The sequence below is a fragment of the Anabrus simplex genome, chromosome 5 (genome assembly GCF_040414725.1).
Source record: "Anabrus simplex isolate iqAnaSimp1 chromosome 5, ASM4041472v1, whole genome shotgun sequence".
In the NCBI taxonomy this organism is placed as follows: domain Eukaryota; kingdom Metazoa; phylum Arthropoda; class Insecta; order Orthoptera; family Tettigoniidae; genus Anabrus; species Anabrus simplex.
In genome coordinates this window covers 145,828,896-145,852,724 of record NC_090269.1, presented here as the reverse complement: position 1 = coordinate 145,852,724, position 23,829 = coordinate 145,828,896, and the positions used below count along the sequence as shown (strand labels likewise).

The window sequence follows — 23,829 nt, the reverse complement described above, 5'->3', positions numbered from 1 at the left end:
TCGTAGCCTCTCTCAGTATACAATCCAGTGTCATGATAAACAAGATTGGCAACACTAGACATCCCTGTCTTACTCCAGACTTTACTGCAAAAGCTTCCCTTTATGTTCTACTTGACAAGTAAGACATTGCCTGGGTAAGACGGACTATCTTTTGTGGGATTCTGAATTCTTCCACATCCCTCCATAGTTTTCTCCAGTTCACAGAATCAAAGGCCTGGAAGTTATTTACTTATGGCTTTATTTGCTGTCCACTTAGATATTCTGGACTCTTGTGCCAACTTGCACGTTTAATTCTGCAACATGTCTGAGACTTGAAAAGTTTTCCATTTGCCTGCCACTTCACTGTACATTGTAAACGGAGGTGTCCCACAAAATTTGCATGTCAAATCACATAAATATAATGATTTGGACAAGTGGAATTTGCAAAATGCATGCAAAATTTTAGTTTCATGTTTTCTGTAAAGTGATTGCCTTAGTGAAAAATGCTCTCTCTTCAATAGTGAACATCATCACTGCTATTCTCTCTAAACACACACTGTACTGTTCACTAACCTTCCTCTTGCCTTCACCATTCAAGGCATACCACTGACCTCACTTGTTTGCTGCTGCCAACTTAATACCATCTCTAAAAGCAGAGAAAATTCCCTGGTGCACTGTACCATATTTGTTCAGTTGCTAATTATTTTTGTTTGTCCGTAATTACCGTTTGTCATAAATGGATTCTGTGTTATGTAATTTCGTCTATGACCCTAATTTCACCAGTGGCCTTAATAACTTAGTTCTTGTGAATTGGTTTCAGAGTGGGTGCTACGCCACTGCATATTACTAACTAACCTACAGGCTTCAGCGGCATAGTCCTTCACAGAGAAGGATCATCTACTGTCTATCCATAAAATGAATATTCACTTCCCTGTAAGATCACAAATTGTTCTATAATGTTCATCAGTAGCCCTCTGTTCATGATCTGAGGGTGATGAGCGCCTCAAAGGGTTTCGGAGATGGAGTTACTCCATCTATGTGCTCGGTGGTTGGCGGCGGTGTGTCTGGAGGAAGACTGAAGTTGAAGTTCTGGAGCAGTGTGGCCATGAAGAGGAACACGTTAGCCTTCGCCATGTTCTCCCCCATACAGCGATGTTTACCTGAAAGAGATAAACATTATCCACTTCAGTAGAGAAAAATCACTCCCTGCATTGTGATGAGTGTTGTGAGGTATATTGACAATTGCCAAACATGTGTTTGCATCCCCTGGTAGACAAATTAGTACATGAGATGTAGGGCGTGAAGTACATTCAGCCGTGTTTCTACGATGTTGAACCGGCTAATCATGGTGTCAGACCGTTGAGACTTCAACGCCTTGGTGATCATGGCCACCAGGCAGGCTATTGAAACAATGTTAAATACAGAACAAAATTGGCCAACTGGACACCAGTGTGATCCAAACACACAATCTCATTGGATAATTTGTCTTTAACATTAGAATTCGTCTCATCCTCACAAGGCGTCAACTTGAAAGACCTGCAACAGGCTTCTCTGGAGGCCATGTACATGTAGTCTTAACTGAATTATACAAATACAGTTTCTAAAGTGTTATATCTCCATTAGGCCCATGGCATATACTTTTGTACTTTTTAAATCTCATATATTTTTGAAATTATATTTAACTGGAGTGATCTATAACATAAAAATGAAGCATGTAATTACCGTATTTTTCTGAATCCAAGACAACGTTTTCCCTCAGAAATCATGGCTTCTCTTGCATTCACGACCTAACAGTAATGAACACCACTGGCAGCTACCACGGTAACCACCCCGCTTCCCTTACACCCCCTCCCTGCACGTACAAACCTCATTGACCATCAACGTCCGTTTCTTTATTAAACATGGCAGTCGATTGTACGGGAAATAGTGAAGAGAGAAAGACATTCTACTAGCCTCTACAAAAACGTCTCTCAAATCTGCATATTGGCATCAAAACATGCGAGACTTGAAAGTTTTGGAAAGGCTATGGCTACTGGGTGCAGAATTATAATGCATCTACTGTAGCTGACGCTTAGTAAAAATTAGGCTTAACAGTTCTTTAGACAGCAGGAATATTTTCACGATGGATCTTCGTTTTGTAAAGACACATGGAACAGGCATTGCTGGCAAATTTTCAATGGGTTCTCATTGATATTATGAGGCCAATTTTAAGTTAATGGTTATTAAACTCACAGAAATGAAGAATCATTGTGCAGCTGCAAGAAAATATGGCATGACTAAAGTAAATGTTCCGCATTACCTTGAAAACAAAGATAGTTAAAAGAATGCGCATTGTACAAAAATGAATGCATTCAATGGCCCGCAACAATGACGCTTTAAAGAAGTCGAAGATTAAGTTGTCAGGTATGGGCACGAAAAATGCAAGGGCAGAATGGCCGTACCATGGTGCAATAAAATAGTAACTTCCTCGTCTTTATCGCTAGCCGCTGAAGTCAGCGGAAGCCGGCAAGCGAGATGAACGTCTAGCGGTAGGCAGTTGTACCTGACGCTTAGTAAAAGTAACAGTTTTACAGACAGCAAGAATATTTTCCTGATGGTTTGTCGTATTGTTGACAGACATGGAGCAGGTATCGCCAGCAAATTTTCAACGCAAAAAAATATGGCGTAACTAAAACTGATGTTTAGTGTCGGTGTGCAGACAAAGATTGTCTAAAAGTGCGTATTGTACAAGAAAGCCATTCATATGATTTCACAAAGTAATTTTTAAGCCTGATTTAATTTTTTGGAAGGAAAAATTGGGGGTCATCTTGGATTCTGAGAAATACGGTACATTATTTACTGCTAATTATGCAGTACATCTTCTTCACTGAGAGTATTATAGGCACACTATTCTCATTAATGTTTGGCAAGCCTTTGGTAACTGCAAGTGTTAGCAGAGTAGCGGAACGTGTTTCTTGTCACTGCACTAGTAAGCTGCATTCATCTGCCTCATTCTCCAATAGCAGTGATGCACCAGCATCTACTCGATGTGGAGCGAGTGTTGCAATATTTCAGGGCTATTGAGGAGCATGTAGAGGTATACAAAGCAAGTGCAGGTGTAAGGAAAAGTGGCAACAACACATTCTTCGGAACTTTGTAGGTGACTTGGATTGCTTCAGGTGCCATTTGTTAATAAGGATCATATGTGAGTAATACCAGACAATGAATGAAAGAAAAATTGGGGACAATTTGCAATTTTTGATAATCCACAAAAATCTATGTATTAATTATCGCAAATTATTTTTAATGTAAATATTTATATATACTGCAGATATTAACAATGCAGTGTGGCCCCATAATAGCCACTTCACCTGTTTGAAGTCAGCGTGCTACACAGTGAGTCTTTGGGAACACGGCGTATTTCCCAGCCAGCACACTGACGAGACTGTGATGTTAGCCTGCCTGCGGTATACATAGGCGAGCAGGCAGAAGAGGCAGGCAGGCAGGCTGTTAGAAGCTGTCCAATGACTAGCCTACACCCTATGTCGGGCATGGAGGTCACGCCTCTTGAAAATGTGCAACGAACTGGTGGACTAACACTAGCCAGGGATTTCACCTCAGGATAAGTTCTCTAGCCCCATCCTATTTGCTTTGTATAGCTCTATCACTTGGTACATTTTCTTTACTGACATCAGTCATATTAAGATCTTAAACTAATATAGCCTTCTGCTTGAACTCTTCTCATGACCAACTTAGGCAGTCAGTTATAGGGATATTGATTTACATTGTGTTCTGGCAAAGAGAAACTTATTGTACATATTAGGATAGATTTGTATATATGTGTCATTCTTCCCAGGCATCCTCAAGCTTATTCAGATTATGGATTTAATATACATTCAGCAAAAGAAGCAAGTTAGAGAAACTTTTATTTTCTACAGTGTATAAAAGCTTCAACAATAAACATTTTATTTGTGTTGTACAAATCTCCTTCTTTGTACACAACAGCCACGCCATGAAAGGCTATACTAGTATAATTGCTGATCTCTGATATGTTTAATTCAGAAACCAGTATGTTTAGTGGTTCAGTTTTCAGCTAAACCTGCTAAAGACATTGGAAGGGAAACAAAAATTTAAAAAATCACTCACCTAGACCAAAAGGCGTAAACTGTTCAGGAACTGAGAGTTTTCCTTCTTCATCAAGGAAACGATCGGGTCGGAATGCTTCAGGATCTCCCCAAGTCTTTTTGTCCATGAGTGTGATGTGGAAGTTGCAGAGGATCATGGTGTCCTGTTTATACCAAAAAAATAATATCATCAGTTATATATCATATATATAGTTATATATCTAAGGTCCATCATCAGTCTTAATATTATTTACAACATTTAAGTCCACATGAGTGGGTCATTAAAATGAGTTAAAATAAGTTAAAAAGAGTTAAAATAGAGATAGAGCCCTGTTGAGATTAACTGTAAAATAAGAAAAAAGAAAGAACAAGTGTAAGAATGTGCAAACAATACGCATAAACTTACAATGTTGTAAAAGGTGCGACATACCATAGGCAGGGCTGGCTTATCCTCGTGTTCAAGCTGTTGATCGAGTACTGAACAGATAATTTTAAAACTGATGATGGATCTTAGAGTCCGAAAACCAGTTTTGAATAAAAATAGTGTGCTGATATGACTGTTTGTGATTATTATTATTATTATTAATAATAATAATAATAATAATAATGATAATAATAATAATAATAATAATAATAATAATAATAATAATAATAATAATAATAATAATAATAATAATAATAATAATAATAATAATAATAAATACTTTCATCAGACTGTTTACTAAGATGGCTTTTATATTTTATAATGATTATAAATCTAGGTCTTTTGCCTTCCAGTTCATTTTCTAGCCATTTCCTTGCTGTTCTCATTTGATCCATCCTTTTTACATGGCCATACCATTTGAGTCTTGATATTCTTACATTTTCGCTTAGCAACTGCTTTACTTGTGTGAATTACGACAGATCTCTTCATTCTGGATCTTATCTCTTCCTGTTTTTTGTAGCATTGACCTCAGGAACTTCATTTCTGCAGCTTGAAGTCTGCTACTAACTCGTTGATCGTACAGGTTTCAAGGGCATGTGTAGTTATTGGAACGAAATATACCTGATAGAGGGTTCTCTTTGTACTTAATGGTATTTGGTTATCCCATAGAAGGGACCTAACTTGGTGATAAAATTTATACTCCTCTTTGGACTCGGTTAGTGATTTCAGCAGAGGACTTTGCATCACTAGTTACAATACTACCAAAATATTGAAGATGGTTAACATTTTCTAGTTTCTCGCCATCCAGTTGGATGTTAACCTGCAGGGCTTGCCTGCTGACTGGCATCACTACTGTTTTTGTGTGGCTGATTTTTAGGCCAAACTGTTTAAACTCCTGGTTCCAAGTGTTTAATTTCTGTTGAACTTCTTCTCCTGCACCTCCCCAAATCATCACATCATCTGCAAAGGTTGATAGCATTGAAGTCCTCATTAGATTCATTCTTCACTTTCTTCATTACTTCATCGATCATCGTAATGAACACAAGAGGTGACAAAGTGCTGCCCTGTTGCACTCCTTTATTTGTAGTGAACCAGTCACAATAACCATCTCCTATCTGGATACAGCTCTGACAGTGGTAAGATATACTAGCACATTCCTTCTTTCCAGATATTCCCATATTTTGTCTCTTGGCAAGCTGTCACATGCCTTTTCTATATCCATGGAGACAAAGATGATATCTGTTCCCTTCTCTCAGTGTTTCTCCATTATCATCTTAACAGTGAAGATAAGGTCTCTTGTTGTTCTGTTGCTTCTAAACCCATACTGTTCCTCTTCAAGTTGTGGTTCAATAATGGCCCTTAATTGTCGTTCAGTAGTATTCTCCATCAACTTATGTCTGTGTGACTCATGGCTGACTATATTTTATTTATAACCTTTGTATATCTTAAGTGTAAAGAATTAGTGTACAAAATGTACTGTTTGCTCATATTATGGTAAGTCCTTGAGTGCCAACATTGATTATTTAAATTTAAGAATTTCATCTTATATCCGTATTGAACTGAGAATGTAAGAGAGGTAACTTAAGGGGTCCACCTTTTCAATACAAATAAATGTTATTATGGTTAAGTTACAACATGTTTACTTGGGACTAGTTTCAACACTATTTAGCATCATCTTCGGCCAAAATGTGAGAAATAAGCATAGGTACACATACAAAACTACACATTATACAAAATATTATAACATTATGATTAAATAAGAGTAAAAAGGGGAATAAAATAGTGAATAGATTTTCAATCACAAGTTCAGAACTTGGCAGTCATTATCAAAACAACCCATGGAGGGTGAATTAAAATAATAATCTAATTGTACAAACACACGTTAGGAACTCAACAAACATAATTTTTAAAATACATATAACACTTTAAAACTTTGCTTAAGTCCGAGATGAACTTGGTAGCCAAAAATTCGAATTTGTAGTCACTTATTACATTAAATGATAACACTTATTAACTAGGAGTATAATGAATATTTTCTTTCAGTAAAGATTTTGTCGCTTTTTGACCAGAATTACAATATTCAATTTGCGTAAGATGTTCCTCTGAGAGCTTTGAAGTTAGTTTTACATCATGGCTGTGCTGTTGTCTGTGGTCTCTTGTTTTTATATTGGAACATAACGTGTGAGGTGGAGACAAAGTTTTGAGAAAAGGTTCGTACGATGTTCGCAGTTCAATGCACAGTTCCTGTTCACTACGCGTCACAGCTTTGCCACCCGAGGTCTATTATTATTTGACTTTAAGTACATTTCAATACGGACCATAACATGAGATTTGTAACATGTAATACCAAGTTCATCTCGGACTTAAGCAAAGTTTTAAACTGTTATATGTATTTTAAAAATTATGTTTGTTGAGTTCCTAATTCGTGTTTGTACAATCAGATTGGTATTTTAATTCACCCTCTATGGGTTGTTTTGATAATGACTGTCAAGTTCTGAACTTGTGATTGAAAATCTATTCATTATTTTATTCCCCTTTTTACTCTTCTTTAATCATAATGTTATAATATTTTGTGTAATGTATGCTTATTTCTCACATTTTGGCTGAAGATGACACTAAATAGCGTTGAAACTAGTTCCAAGTAAACATGTTGTAACTTAACCATAATAACATTTATTTGCATTGAAAAGGTGGACCCTTTAAGTTACCTCTCTTAACATAGATTATATCAATGATCTCTGAAGTGTCTAATAACTTCATTGGAATTCACCATAGGTAGGGCCCCATACTCTAGACGCACAGGTCGCCTGTACAGCGTCAACTTGAAAGACCTGCACCAGGCCTCTTCGGAGGTTACACACCATTATTATTAGTATTACTGCTGTGCTTTTAGTGATTTTATAGGTTGTGTGACTGTTTATCAATGTATTTCAAATATTCATCATTCCTAATTACTTAAAATGTCAGAAATTATAAATGTAAAATAAATATGCTTTTCTTTGTTATACTTCTGAATTGTGGGAGTCCAACCAAATGTTAGAAATTAGAGCGCTCATTTACAAATACCAAGGAATGAAATTAGAGTAAATAAACAGAAGCTTAATATTAATGTAAAATAGAAATACTCAAGTTTCATAAGCAAAGAATGTCAGTATCACAGGACCTTTGGTATGTGATATCCCTGGAGTTCTGTATCCTTGAGTGTTCGATGAGGAACTCCAAAACCTCTCCCCATGAACATCCTTAGGGATTCCAGTGACAAGGCGTCCACGTAAGGCAAGCTGAAACAGGTAGAAATCAATGTAATAGGAACAAATAGATGTTCAGAAGTACCATATCATTGATGGTTTCAAATATCCAGGGAGTGAATTAATGCAGAATACAAGGCTAGGGGGTGTAACAGGGCAATGCATTCTACCAGAGTGTAAGAAACCTTGTCTGGAATAATGAATTACCAAGATAATGTACGAAATGAATTATTCACCCATATTCAGTAGCGGCGACCCACACTTTTTTCCCCAAAATATTGGTTCTAAATCTTGGTTGCGGGTTGTATTCAAGCCATTCATTCTCGTAAATATTTACTACGTTTACATGGAGTATTGAAATAGATTTGAATACAGTTACCATACTCAATATACCACATGTAAACGGGCATTCAGGTCTTATTGTGTTTTAGTTGCGTTCTAGAAAAAGAGATTGATTTTTTCTCAATACGGTTACAGTGGCATGTAAACGCGAAATGTAAGGTAATGAAATACGCTAAATCAAAGAATATGGGCAAATATGCGGTAAATATGAAAGCCGCTGCTGTGGATGTTCGATTGTCATTTGTTTCACAGGTTTTGCTGGCATGTTGGGTGTGCGAATAGCTGATCTCCCTGGATATCATACTTTGCGAGAGTCGAGACTGTTGGTTACGGAAGTCTACCTCGCTCACATTTGAGTTCCATGTCTGTCCCGTGAAAGTGCTGCCTCGATAGTAAGCAATGGATTCAAAACGGCGTCTGCTGTCATTTACTGTGAGTGAAAAATCCACAGCCTGTTTCCAGTCATTCGACTGGGTCAGGAATGGAATGAAACCCCCATCTAGTGGCGAGGGTAGGAAGTGTGCCGGCTGCCGAAGCCTGTCACACTCCTCTGGGGCAATGATAAATGACTGACAGATGAGATGAAATGTGAATGGAGAGTGTTGCTGGAATGAAAGATGACAGGGAAAACCCGAGTACCCGGAGAAAAACCTGCTGCACCTCCGCTTTGACCAGCACAAATCTTACATGGAGTGACCGGGATTTGAACCACGGCATCCAGCGATGAGAGGCCGATGTGCTGCCGCCTGAGCCACAGAGGCCATTTACTGTAAGTGAAAAATTTAAAGTTGTAAGTGAAGCTAAAATATACAGAAATCTTGCCGTTGGCAGAAAGTATAATATTGATGAATCGCGTATTCGTGATTTGTGGAAGAAGAAGGGAAAATTTCTAAAAAGTAAGAGCGATCGCAGAGCGTTCCACGGGCGGAGAGCAGTGTTTCTGGAAATTGAGGAATCTAAAAAGTAACAGCGATCGCAGAGCATTCCGCGGGCGGAGTGCAGTGTTTCCGTAAAGTGAAGTTGACTCCACAAATTTGTGATAGAAAAACGTGAGTTAGGATATGGTGTTTCTAGTGAAATGTGTGAATTGAAAACATTAGAGATCTCAAAAGAGCTCAAAACACAGGGTTTTACTGCAACCCATGGATGGATCCGAAACTTTTATCGGAGAAAGGGATTGTGCATTAGGAGACGTACGTCTATTTCACAACGTCTCCCTGGGGTGTATGAAGAAAAATTAACGGCCTTTAAGCTTCACATTATTAATTTGAGGAAGCAAAATTCTTATTTACTGTCGCAAATTGGGAATGCTGACCAGACACCTGTCTATTTTGAAATTCCGTTGGAAAATACAGTGGATACAAAGGGTTTTAAAAGTGTAACCATCAGAACAGGTGGTAACAAAAAGCAGCAATGCTCGGTAATGTTATGCGTATTAGCAGATGGAACCAAACTCCCTCCATATGTGGTACTGAAAAGGAAAACAGTTCCCAAAGGAAACTTGCTGTCTGGTGTTATTGTTAGAACGCATGAGTCGGGCTGGATGGACAGTGCATTAGTTGAGGACTGGGTGAAGTGCATTAGGCAATGTTGCCCGGGAGCTTTGTTACAAAAATGAAACTTGCTTGTGTTGGACAGTTACCGAGGACATACAACTGACACTGTAAAAGATATGATGAGGAAAGGAAAAACTGATCATGCGATAATTCCCAGAGGACTCGCTTCTATTCTACAGCCATTGGATGTGTGCTTGAACCGGCCTTTCAAAACTGCAATGAAACAGTTGTACACCGAATGGATGTCTGATGGTGATCACGTGTTAACACCAACCGGACGTGTGGAGAGACCTGAAGTGGGACTAATATGCAGCTGGATCTAGACTGCATGGGCGCGCATTCCCAACGATTTAGTGTCCAAAAGCTTTAAGAAATGTGGAATTTCAAATTCAGTGGACGGTAGTGAGGACTGTCGCGAGCACCGATTCGCAACACGTCCTTCCGTGGGAAATTATGGGGCGAGCGCATCGAACGAGATTCGATCCGTGACCTCCCAGTCAGAAATCCCTAATGCTCATGAGTAGTTTAAGTGTAATATATAAAAGGAAGATACAGCAAGAAACAGTGAAAGTGAATGAGTAAGTGTAATAGAATATCACTGCAGTGAATAAGTGCAGAATTGCAATTATGATTAAAAGCATTTCTTAAAGCTAGTCTCAACTTGGAACATTTCAGTGAGCTAAGAATGAGGCAAACTTGTGCAATCAGAATATTGGTCAGAGAAACAAGTAAACAGACTACAAGGTCATAGTTAGAAACTTTTAGAGGGTGGACCAGGAAAAGCAAACCTGTTGTTGGTCACGTAGCAAGGTGCCCTGTAAAAATAAGATTGCATGCTGTGGTGCAATAATTCTTTCTAGAAAGAATCTCTGGAAGGTCACCAGTCACATGTACATCCATGAGACGGGTGGGACCACACTTGAAGTAACCAATAGGAAACTAACAGATCAGTAAAGTGAGGGAACATAGTAGTAGGGGATGACTTGTTCCAGAAGCTCAGAGAGTCTTTTGGTCATTTGGTCATTCGGTCGTTCGGGCATTCTGCATCATTCTGGTCATTCTGTGTCATTCTGTTGGTAGTAATCCTGATATCATTCAGGCAGTTATTCTATAACATTGGGAAGGGACGGACACTAGATTACTTGGCAGAGAAGAGACTCTGTAGAAAAATGTCAGTGAAGATAGCAGAATATGAGGTTAGTCAGATTAGGCAGTAGTTGAGCCTGCCATCAGTATAAGAAGTTATTCAAATTAGGCAGCAATTAAGACTGTCAAGCAGTAGAACTGGTTAGCAGTGTCCCACAGGGTAAAGTACAGAGACAGTGCATAGAAAACTCACTGAGTGTTCGAAGGGGACTGTAGCTTCAGTTAGTATTCACCTTAGAGTTCTGTGTTCGAGCCCTGAAACCATCAGGGAAGATTCAGAGGAACACCACAACGAGGATTCAAGAGAGAAGCAAGAAGAAAGAAGCTTCAAAACCCGAGATAAGTATCAACTAGTTAAGAAACTTTAAAGACTGAAGGGAATTTATAAATGTTGTAGAGTGAATCATAGAAGTGTGTGTATTTTCCAAGGAAGTCAGAGACTGATAAACTGGTTATTTAAAAGTAATATTGAGAAGAGAATAATTACAAGTGTGATGTAATATTATTGGGAGGGTATATTTGATAGTTTGTTTAAATAAATTAGACTAAGAATTTAATGGTGTCAGAAAGTGTTTTATATAAAGGTCAATCTGATATTCGAACCCAGTCCTCAGCCTGTCCTGTTCATAGAATACGACAGGTGGACGAGAAAAATATTTGGTGTCAGATTTTGGGGTAATTAATTAGTTAGGTTGAAGTAATAACCTATCTAATACAAGCTTGTACATGTTGCAGAAAGTTCGAGTATTGTGAGACCAGTGTTGAAAGGAAGTATCCAGCAGCAAACACTTGGAGGCATCATCAAAAAAAGTTACCAGCAGTAGCAGCCCAGCTCAGAGTCCTGTTTTATTCAACAGTAGGGTGAGTCAAATTCCTAGTTCATAATGGATGGATCAGATAGAAGTGGTAGTCCTGCTCCCAGCAACATTGATGTAGCTCATGAGGAAGTAGTGCATGCTCACCATTATACTACTGTAACAGAGGCTTTAAAACTTACTGGAGCAGAGTTTGATGGCTCTTACCCTGATTGGTTACGAGAATTTTGTGAAAATGTGGAGACTGCATTGGGGCTAGTGAGACCAGGTGACCTAGATTTATTTTACAAGTTAATCCTAACGAAGATTACTAAAGAAGCGTGAAGTAAGTTGATAGTAAGATCAGATATCCAAACATGGGAAGATATTAAGGGTGGGCTAGAAGAATATTATAGCGAAAGGCGAACAATAGATTTCTATGCATGTCAGTTGTTCGCAGCCCGACAAGGCAAAAACGAAAATATTGTCCAATGGGCCCACAGGATTGACTAGATGGGCACGGAACTGAGAAACACGGCCACACAGGGGGAAACACCTGTAGCTAGGGAACACCAGGCGAGATTAATCAGAAAACTAATAAAGGCTAGTTTTGTCCAGGGCCTTAAGGATGAAAGAATCCAAAATTTAATTAAAAGTAGAAACGCTCAAACTCTAGAACAAGCTATGGATATTGCTAGAGAGGAGGAGACTGTTATCATCTCCACTCAGGCAAAACAGCAATTAATGACACAGGTGCGAAGACCTGTAGAGGTAAGAACAAAGTCAGAACCTCACTATCAGAGGACGTCCACGCCCGCTCGTAAACCTAAGAGACAGGCAACCATTAGAGTCATATGTTACAACTGTAACAGAGAGGGACACCTCGCCCATGATTGTAAAGCTCAAACAACAGTGAAATGGGAACCGAGACGAGATACCTGTAGCTACTGTAAAAAGATAGGGCATCTTGAGAAAGACTGTAGGAATAAAAGAGAAAGGAGGCAAAGTGAAAAGCACAAAATAAAGATTTGTGAGATTATAAGATGTTATAGTTGCAATAGAATGGGACATACTCACCAGTATTGTAGGGAAGTCCAAAGACAGTGTAGAGACAGGGCGTGCTTTACGTGTGGACGTAGGGGTCACTTGCAAAGGAACTGTTGGTTCAATCCTCAGAACACAAGGGGTCCAAAAAATCGTGGAAAGGAGAAAATCAGAACTCGTGATAAAGAACAGGGTAGAGAAGAGGTCTCCAGCAGAGACAGAGATTGGGCTAAACTGAAAACCCAAAATTTAAACGAGAAAGGGGCCGCCAATACGGGTCGAAAGGCGGGTCCCAAGAATTAAACGACCCACAAAGTAACGAACCACGGAGTAGGGGAGCCCTGAAAAATCTGTCTGCTAAAGAAAAAGTGGACAGGAGGACAGATACACGGGAAGAACATGATCGAACCGGCTCTATTCTAGTTTGAGCCAGAGAGCGTAGGGAACCCCTCAAGCTCCTTACTGATATGGGAGCTGATGTCAGTCTAATTAAGGAAAGGAGTGTGCCCAGAAAGGAAGTCCATTATCGAAACCCGATAATAGAGTTATCCGGTGTCACAGGAAGGACATCCCGTACAAGGGGATCTGTGAAGTTACATATAGGGAAATCCACCCCTGAGTTTCATGTGGTAGGCGATGAATTTCGTTTGTCAGTAGATGGGCTCGTGGGAAGAGACCTTCTACAAGACAGTATAATTAATTATCGCGAAGGGTACGTGGAAATCTTTGGACAAAAGTTCCCTATGGGATTAAGTATAAGAGAGATTAGTTGCATAGCAATAAAGGGCATGAATCATCCACGGGAGAATAAAAGTGTAATTTATGTTGAGGTGCCGGGTCAGAAGGACCCCCTTCGATTCCTGATAGATACAGGAAGCGAAGTGTCCTTTGTGAAAAGAAAGCTTGTGCCACGAGAGGCACTAATTGTGAACGAGCCTACCTTAAAATTAAGGGGGCTAGGCACAGAAAAGATCGAAACTAGGGGCAAAATAAGACTCCTAGTAGGGAAATCGAACCCTAACTTTTACGTAGTGGATGAAAACTTTAATTCACATTATGATGGCATTATTGGAAGGAATGCCTTGAGAGATAGCATAATTAATTTCAAGGAAGGTTATGCTATAATAGCAGGGAAGGAATACCCCTTAGGTGAACGGACTGCTCAAGTCCAGGTAATACGTCTCGAACCCCAAACGGAGACTATAATAGAAGTAAGGACAGATAAGTGAATGGCAGATGGTGTGATTGAAAAAAGAGAGGTTCTGCCAGGAGTATATGTAGCAAGTTGCCTAACAAAAGCACTTAATCACAAGGCAGTAGTGAGCGTGCTAAATACAAGAGATGCAGAAGTTGAATTTGAATTGCCAGTACTCTGCATCCATGAAGTCGAACCCGCGACACTTCTGAAGCAATATCAGCGAAGGACAGTCAACCATGTAACCCAAGTAAAACATGAGAACACGAAGTCCCGAGAACAAAGGGTGATAGACCAATTAAGGGTCGACCATTTGGCACCCAAAGACCGAGAAGAGTTGTATGCTATCTGTGCGGCATATAATGACATTTTTCACTTGGAAGGGGATAAATTAACTACACCGATATTTTACAACATGAAATTTGGATCAGGGAAAATCAACCTCCAATTAATGTGAGACCTTACAGATTACCGGAGGCTCAAAAGGAGGAGATCCAAAGACAGATTGACGAAATGCTAGCGGACAAAATAATCGTGCCTAGTACCAGCCCGTGGTCTGCACCGTTACTCATCGTCCCAAAGAAAATGGACGCTTCATGAAAGCAAAAATACCGCATTTGCATCGATTTTCGAAAGCTCAATGAGGTGACGATAGGGACAGTATTTCCAATACCTCTCATATCAGAACTCTTAGATGCTTTAGGGAAAGCACGTTACTTCTCTACTATGGACCTAGCGTCGGGGTACCATCAGGTGTTAATAAGGCCAGAGGACCGTGGGAAGACGGCATTCTCAGCCTTAGGACGGCACTACGAGTATTTGCGTATGCCGATGGGGCTTAAAGACGCTCCTAGTACCTTTATGAGGCTCATGACGACAGCGATGTCAGGCCTAAACGGTGTAAAATGTTTGATTTATATGGATGATATTTTAATTTATGGGAATTCAATCAAGGACCATAATCAGAAATTGCGGGAAGTGTTCCAGAGGCTCAGGGAACACCGGCTAAAATTACAGCCAGATAAGTGCGAATTCCTGCGAACAGAAGTGGCATTTCTAGGCCACGTGATTACCGAGAACGGGGTGCAACCGGATGAACAAAAAGTTGAGGCAGTGAGAAATTTTCCAAGGCCTACAACCACCAAACAATTGAAGGGATTTTTAGGCTTGAGCGGGTATTATAGGAGATTCATACCTGAGTATAGCAAGATCGCAAAACCCCTATATGAACTCCTGAAGAACAATGTCCCTTATGTATGGACAGACAAACAGGAGACGGCTTTCAACACCTTGAAACAAAAGTTGACCGAAAAGCCCATATTACAATATCCAGATTTCGAAAAGCCATTCATCCTAACTACGGATGCAAGTGGTGAAGCTCTCGGAGCCGTTTTATCACAGGGAGAATTAGGGAAAGATTTACCAGTGGCGTATGCGAGTAGAACTCTAAATAAGGCAGAGAAAAACTACTCGGTGACAGAGAAAGAATTACTTGCAATTGTATGGGAAGCGAAGTACTTTAGACCATACCTGTTCGGGCGACATTTCACAGTAGTGACAGATCATAAGCCACTGAAGTGGGTATTCAATGTCCAAGATCCGTCATCCAGGTTAATAAAGTTCAGGCTAAAGTTAGCTGAATATGATTTCACGATAGTATACAAGATGGGTAAAACAAATAAGAATGCCGATGCATTAAGCAGAATTCCCGTTGAGCCTGAAAAAGCGGTACAAGTCATGAATTCAGAGGGAATCATATCCCAAGGGAGTGCTGAGACAGGTGAAACTGAAAGAGTAAAAAATGAGCGGAATGATCTCATGGAGGCGGAAGCAGAGAGGTCAGGTGGGAAGGTACGAACCAAAGACTCTAACTCCGAGGACGCAAAAGCAGAGGAGAATGAGTCCAAGGAAGAAGAAGAATCGCCTGTTAATGAGCGTAAAGATTTGACTGAGGAAGAAAAGTTAGCAATACTACGTGATGCCCACACGTCCCTTGTAGGTGGACATCAGGGGATCACAAGAACATTAGCGCGAATAAAAGACGTTGTACAGTGGCCAAACATGAAGAAGGAAGCCTTTATACGCTCCTGTCCTTCATGTCAGAGAAATAAAATTACAGGTAGTATAGAGAGAGCACACAGAGTGCTCACCGAGTATTTGCGTCACTATATTTGCAAGGATCAGAACGATTGGGATGAATATTTACCCACAGCCACGTTCGTGTACAATACTTCAAAACACAGTAATACAGCATTTACGCCCTATGAATTAATATTCGGAAGAAAGGCGAATATTCCGGGAGTCCTCCAAAGGAAACCCAAAACATCTTATAGTGAGTATCAAAATGTAGTCGAAGACTTAACTCGCCGACTACAAGAAAACCATGAGATTGCTCGAAAAACACTAATACAGAATAAAGAGAAAGAAAAAGAGAGATATGACAAATGACAGCACGACCTAACCTTACAGGTAGGAGATAAAGTATTGTTAAGGGATGAAACCCTGAGACGGGGTAGGTCCCGAAAGCTAGAACCTCCGTTTAGAGGCCCCTATGAGATAGAGCGAATTGATGGCGTAAACTGTCTTCTAAAAACTAACAGAAAGGGAAAATTAATAAAGGTGCATAGAAACAGATTAAAATTGTATATTTGAGTGTGAGAAAGAATTGGCTTCATTTCGGCCGCGATGGTCTGGCGCTCTTCACCATCCCAATGGCTTTTTAGAACTATCGATAGTTGCTGGTGTGGTTAGTAGAAATACCGTGCCAAACTGCATGCAAAATTTTTGAAGAGAAATTAGAAATTTAACGTGGGGATATTGAAGCCAAGGAATTTTGGTACGGGAATATCAGTGCGTATATATCCTTAGTACACATCACGAAAAGACTGTCAACCTCGCAAAAGGACAACAGCGCTGGAAAAGCTGAGTCCTGCACTTAATAAATAAGTGCCCCTGTATTTGAAGGCGACACGAATTAATAACAAACCCCTACATACATAGTGACTGTAATGTAGAATGTAGATGTAATGAAAAACCTGAATCAGTAGAATAAGATAAACTAACACAAGAATATTACACTTACAAAAGTATAGTGACTTTTTGTTTTCTTTACAGGTCATACGACAAACGATGTGGAGAATGCCAGAACGAAAATAGTCTATACTCTAGCTTTAATATGCATATTGAATTTTATGGGAGAGGCGTTAGATTTTCAGATTATGCCTTATGAGAAAACACCAGGTGTTTATTTTAAGAATCAAGGGGAAATGCAATTATATTCCATAGAGTGGAAATTAATCACTTATGTAAATTTGAGTAAATTAAATGATGCGTACGTTGTTATACAGAAAAATATGCAAAAGACCCAAACATTGTGCTATCAATTACAGCAAGAATTAAATCACACTTGTCGACACGAAATACAGCTAGAAGCAAGCCGATTGCAAAAGATTCAAGAATTAAAAGAAACTATAAAGCACTTTACTAAAGAAAAGGGTAAACGCAAAAAGAGAGGAATTTTCAATTTTATAGGAACGATATCTAAAACATTATTTGGCACATTAGATGAAAACGACTCCGAATACTATCAAAATAAAATTTCAGAGTTAGAGAAAGAGCAGATGTCAATGATCAAAATCACGAAGGAACAGTTAACCGTTGTTAAGTCAACTCTACAATCGGTCAATAGTACTTTATATGATGTAACAGCTAATGAGTTACGCTTGAATAAAAACTTAGAACAAATAAAAGAATTTCTTAAAAATGAAACGGGTCAGTTAAAACAAGTATTTACCACAAATGGATATAGAAATTGCAGTCAATAGGCAGCTGTTCGAAATTGAGGATCTGATATCACAGTTGTATGATCAATATAAGGTAATAGCATCAGGGATAATGTATGCACAATTAGGAATTATACATGTGCAAATTTTAAGCCCCACAGAAATTATAAGAGCCTATAGAAAATCTAGGGATCAATTTCCACACAGTATGACCTTACCATTTGAGCTGGGAACGACTCAAGAACATTTAATCTATAAGATTGTAAATGTAAATGCATTTATTAATAAGAATGTGCTGGCATATGTAATAATGATGCCTCTTAGTGACAAAAAGACTTATAAATTGTATGAAATACTTCCTTTCCCAACACCAGTGCAAAATAACACAGGAGAATTTGTACACATTAGAGCAGAGAAAGACTTTATTGTAATTGACACTGAAAAGCAATTGTATGCATACTTAACTGATAAGCAAATAAGAAAATGTATAGAAATTAACGAGGAATGTAGGGTATGCAAATCAGACTTTCCACTAAAGATAATACAGGTAGATAAAGACTGTATAGTTACTCTGTTAAAAGGGATAAATACTGTACCTAAAAACTGTGCAAAAGATGTCATTCACATTGAACAATTAACATGGTTGTTCATTAAAGAAAATAAATATGTGTATCTAGCACCAGAACCAACAAAAATAACTGTAGTGTGTAAGGACACCACTGAGGTGACTTTAAATAATTCAGGGATAATTACATTTTATGAATATTGTACAGTGTATGGACCAAACAGTAAAATACGGTCCACAGAAAAGGTAAATACTACTGACAGGAAAGATTTAATACCAGATGTCTTGTTAGAATATGATTGTTGTATACATTTGAACAGGGATTTAAAATTAGGAGATGTAATAAATTTAAATGAAGCCTCCTTATACAGTTTGTTAACGCATGTTGAGGACTTTAAACATGCAGGCAAGAAAGTAGAGGAAGTCGAGAACTTAATTATGGATAAAGAAAAGGAAATGTATACAAATCACATGTATTCCAATTTTAACGTCTATAAAATAATCGTATGGACTATTGTAGCCATAGTTGCCATATTAATGTGTTGTAAATGTTGTAATACATGTCTTGTTAGCATATGTAAAAAGAAATATTGGGATTCAGCTACTGGGTGTTGTATGAAAATTTGCGTCAAGCAAAAGATAATTAATGCGAGTCGAGTGAAGGCGAAGTCATCAGACGATGACATAGTAGTGCATTTTTTGAGAGACCAAGAGTAACTGACACTAGGCCTAGTATTCATAACCTAGAATCAGAGTCAGGTATTTCAGAGATAGAGGAGGATAAAGAAAAAGTACAAACATCCCGTAGCCAGAGGATCAAAGACAAAGCCAGAGTATAAAAGAAACTCAGGATAGTAAGGAATTTCAAGTTACCCAATTGCAACAGTCAAGTTTTAGGGAGGAAGGGGGTCTGAGATTGCTCTTGATAAACTGTCAAAGTGTAGTAAATAAACAATTAAAATTCGGTACATTGTTGGAATCTTATGAGACTGATGTGGTGATAGGAGTGGAATCGTGGTTGAAAGAAGGGGTGGGTAATAGAGAAGTATTTCCAGAAGGGTACACAGTCTATCGTAGAGACCGAGGAGATAAAAAGGGAGGGGGGGGTGTTTATTCTGGTGAAGGAAACTTACTGTTCACATGAATGGTTTACCGATGAAAGGGATGAAATATTAGGGATAAAATTAGTTTGTGATAATATGAAGGAGGTGGGAATTATAGGAACATACAGGCCTGGAAGAGAGGAAAGAGACATGGAAATCTTTGAAAAAATAATAGATTATACTCATAAAAACAATAATATTGATATGGTAATAATTGGGGGAGATCTAAATCTGCCTGAAGTTGAATGGAAAGGAGCTGCAAGTGAAGCCCATGAACAGAAACTGGCAAATAAGTTAATTTGGGAGGGAGGATTTACACAAGTAGTACAAGAACCGACTCGTCTCAATAACTTACTAGATGTATTCTTGGTTAAACCATGGGAAATTGTTGATAAAACTGAGGTAATTGAAGGAATAGGAGACCATAAGGCTGTAATAATGGATGTAGGACTCGTACCAAAAAGGCTTAATAAAAGGGTTACACAAGACAAGAAATTGTACAGAAAAACTATTGATGAATTTGGGACTTACCTTAAATCACAATTCAGTTGTTGGATAAGTGAAGGGAGTAACGTGGATACACTCTGGGCTAAATTTAAAGGAATTATTTGGGAAGGAGAGAAGAGATTTGTACCTGTTAAGAAGGGTAAAATGACCTCAGACCCTGTTTATTATACAAGGGAAATAAGAAAATTAAAAAGAAAATGTAGAATAGTAAACAGGAAAATCAAAGAGGGTAGGGAGAGTAGAGAAACTAGAAAGCAACTAATGAGGGAACTGAATAGAGTGAAAAAGGAAGCAAAAGAGAATTATATGAATGGCATACTTCAAGAGGGTAATGACCACAAAGGGAAATGGAAAAAGCTGTATTCATATATCAGGAATCAAAAAGGAAAAGGAATCCAAATTCCTGCAATGGTGGGAAAAGGGGGTGAACACTATTTAACAGATACTGAAAAAGCAAACCTATTTAGTAGGGAATTTAGAGACTCAGTAGATGATTGTCAAGAGTTGGAAACCGAAAGAGAAGATAGAGAGGGAGAGATACAGAGGGAAACAAGAAGCTCCTCATTCACAAATGAAGATATTTTCAGAGAAATCCAACTGCTTCAGCAAGGAAAAGCAGCAGGAAGCGATCAAATTACTGGGGAGGTATTAAAGACAATGGGGTGGTACATAGTGCCTTATTTAAAATTTCTCTTTGACTATGTCATAAATAATAGTGTAATACCAAAGGAATGGAAGGAATCTATAATAATACTAATTTATAAAGGAAAGGGTGATAAAAGGAAACCAGAGAACTACAGACCAATCAGCCTGACCAGTATAGTTTGTAAAATTCTGGAGAGTTTAATATCGAAGTACATCAGAGGGATATGTGATGATAAAAATTGGTTCATGAGGAGCCAGTATGGATTTAGAAAGAAATTTTCTTGTGAGGCACAACTGGTTGGATTTCAGCAGGACATATCAGATCAGTTGGATTCAGGAGGTCAGTTAGATTGCATAGCCATAGATCTTTCCAAAGCCTTTGATAGAGTGGAACATGGAATATTATTAAAGAAATTGGAGGGAATAGGATTGGACGTAAAGGTTACACGTTGGATAAAAGCATTTCTAAATTCAAGGGTTCAGAAAGTCAAAGTAGGAAATAATGTATCTCAGGAAGAGAAAGTTTGGAAGGGAATTGCACAGGGTAGTATAATCGGTCCGTTACTTTTCTTAATATACGCAAATGATTTAGGGAACAATATAACATCAAAAATAAGATTGTATGCAGATGACATAATTGTTTATAGAGAAATAAACAACATTGAGGATTGTTCAGAATTACAAAGGGACCTTGAATGTATCCAACAATGGGTTGAAGAAAATAATATGAAGGTTAATGGAGGCAAATCAACTGTTACAACTTTTACAAACAGGAGCTTTAAAACTGAATTTGAATATACTTTGGATGAGGTAGTTATCCCAAAAGATGGCAAGTGCAAATACTTAGGTGTGAGATTTGAAAGTAATTTGCACTGGAAGGGTCATATTGATGACATTGTTGGGAAAGCATACAGATCATTACATGTCATAATGAGGCTACTTAAAGGATGCAACAAAGAATTAAAAGAAAAATGTTACTTGAGTATGGTTCGTCCATTATTGGAATATGCAAACAGTGTTTGGGATCCTCACCAAGAATACCTAATAAAAGAAATAGATAGTGTGCAGAGGAAAGCAGCAAGATTTGTAACAGGGGATTTCAGGAGAAAGAGTAGTGTATCAGAAATGTTAAAGGAACTTGGGTGGGAATCTTTAAGTAAGAGAAGGGAGAAAACTAGACACATAGGATTATATAGAGCCTATACAGGAGAAGAAGCATGGGGAGATATCCGTGAGAGGCTTCAGTTGGAAAATAATTATATCGGCAGGACTGACCACAAATATAAAATTAGAAGGAATTTTAGCAGAAGCGATTGGGGTAAATTTTCATTCATTGGGAAGGGTGTGAAGGAGTGGAACAGTTTACCAGGGGTAGTGTTTGATCCTTTTCCAAAATATGTACAGATATTCAAGAAGAGAATAAACAGCAACAGAGAAAATAAATGAAGTGTTAGAGGGCATTCGACCAGTGCAGGTTATTGTAAATAAAAAAATGTGTGTGAATAAATTAATTCCATCCCCTGGTCTAAGGAGTTTGGACAGCCAAAGTAGGGGACTGCCTGTAGGGGTGAAGTACAGTGGGGATTTCGAGGGCCCTGGGACCGCTACGGTAGCTGTGAAGGCCCTTCAGGAACTCTGAAAAGTGGTGGCAAAAGGGGCTCTGGTTAAGACGCAGCAGGTCGTTATGCTACTTAGGATCCAGAACGGGTAAAAAAAATAAATAGTAAATAAATAAATGCAATGTAAATATTAATGTTATACCAGTTGTATAGTATCATTTGAAGTAATTCCACATACTGTATATCAGTTGACTATATTTGTAAGTAGTACAGGAGATATTATAAGTAGAATTTTGTATACAGTATAAATTTATTAAGGATGAGCTGTGTGTTTAATAGAAAACATTGTTAGCGTAAATTGTATAATATTGTATTATAGGAAAAATTTTCTTCTCTTGTTAATTTAATATTTAGTGCTTGACAATAATGTATTTTAGTGTACCATTTGCCACCGAGGTAGACACCTCATTTGCAAATAAAGAGATTTTGATTTTGATTTGATTTGATTTGTATAAAAGAGTCAAAGAGAAGGGACTGACAGAAGTGATCGGAACGTGGGTCACGATACACTTCTTTACCTGGGCGGGGAGGTGTCACGAGCACCGATTCGCAACACGTCCTTCCGTGGGAAATTATGGGGCGAGCGCATCGAACGAGATTCGATCCGTGACCTCCCAGTCAGAAATCCCTAATACTCATGAGTAGTTTAAGTGTAATATATAAAAGGAAGATACAGCAAGAAACAGTGGAAGTGAATGAGTAAGTGTAATAGAATATCAGTGCAGTGAATAAGTGCAGAATTGCAATTATGATTAAAAGCATTTCTTAAAGCTAGTCTCAACTTGGAACATTTCAGCGAGCTAAGAATGAGGCAAACTTGTGCAATCAGAATATTGGTCAGAGAAACAAGTAAACAGACTACAAGGTCATAGTTAGAAACTTTTAGAGGGTGGACCAGGAAAAGCAAACCTGTTGTTGGTCACGTTGCAAGGTGCCCTGTAAAAATAAGATTGCATGCTGTGGTGCAATAATTCTTTCTAGAAAGAATCTCTGGAAGGTCACCAGTCACATGTACATCCATGAGACGGGTGGGACCACACTTGAAGTAACCAATAGGAAACTAACAGATCAGTAAAGTGAGGGAACATAGTAGTAGGGGATGACTTGTTCCAGAAGCTCAGAGAGTCTTTTGGTCATTTGGTCACTCGGTCGTTCGGGCATTCTGCATCATTCTGGTCATTCTGTGTCATTCTGTTGGTAGTAATCCTGATATCATTCAGGCAGTTATTCTATAACATTGGGAAGGGACGGACACTAGATTACTTGGCAGAGAAGAGACTCTGTAGAAAAATGTCAGTGAAGATAGCAGAATATGAGGTTAGTCAGATTAGGCAGCAGTTGAGCCTGCCATCAGTATAAGAAGTTATTCAAATTAGGCAGCAATTAAGACTGTCAAGCAGTAGAACTGGTTAGCAGTGTCCCACAGGGTAAAGTACAGAGACAGTGCATAGAAAACTCACTGAGTGTTCGAAGGAGACTGTAGCTTCAGTTAGTATTTACCTTAGAGTTCTGTGTTCGAGTCCTGAAACCATCAGGGAAGATTCAGAGGAACACCACAACGAGGATTCAAGAGAGAAGCAAGAAGAAAGAAGCTTCAAAACCCGAGATAAGTATCAACTAGTTAAGAAACTTTAAAGACTGAAGGGAATTTATAAATGTTGTAAAGTGAATCATAGAAGTGTGTGTATTTTCCAAGGAAGTCAGAGACTGATAAATTGGTTATTTAAAAAAGTAATATTGAGAAGAGAATAATTACAAGTGTGATGTAATATTATTG

At 38.5% G+C, this 23,829-nt stretch overlaps 1 protein-coding gene across 1 annotated transcript in view; it reads right to left on the bottom strand.

Annotated features, from left to right (window-relative positions):
* Nucleotides 1–915: 915 nt before the first annotated feature.
* Cyp303a1 (Probable cytochrome P450 303a1) overlaps nucleotides 916–23,829 on the bottom strand; it is a 68,919-nt gene continuing 46,005 nt past the window's right edge. Inside the window, exons 6-8 of the mRNA XM_067147144.2 lie at nucleotides 7,670–7,787; nucleotides 4,105–4,246; nucleotides 916–1,139 (exon numbers count right to left, since the gene is read on the bottom strand). Of these exons, the coding sequence (XP_067003245.1) occupies nucleotides 958–1,139; nucleotides 4,105–4,246; nucleotides 7,670–7,787 (442 nt within the window). The 3' untranslated portion in view covers nucleotides 916–957. The remainder of the gene's footprint in view (nucleotides 1,140–4,104; nucleotides 4,247–7,669; nucleotides 7,788–23,829) is intronic.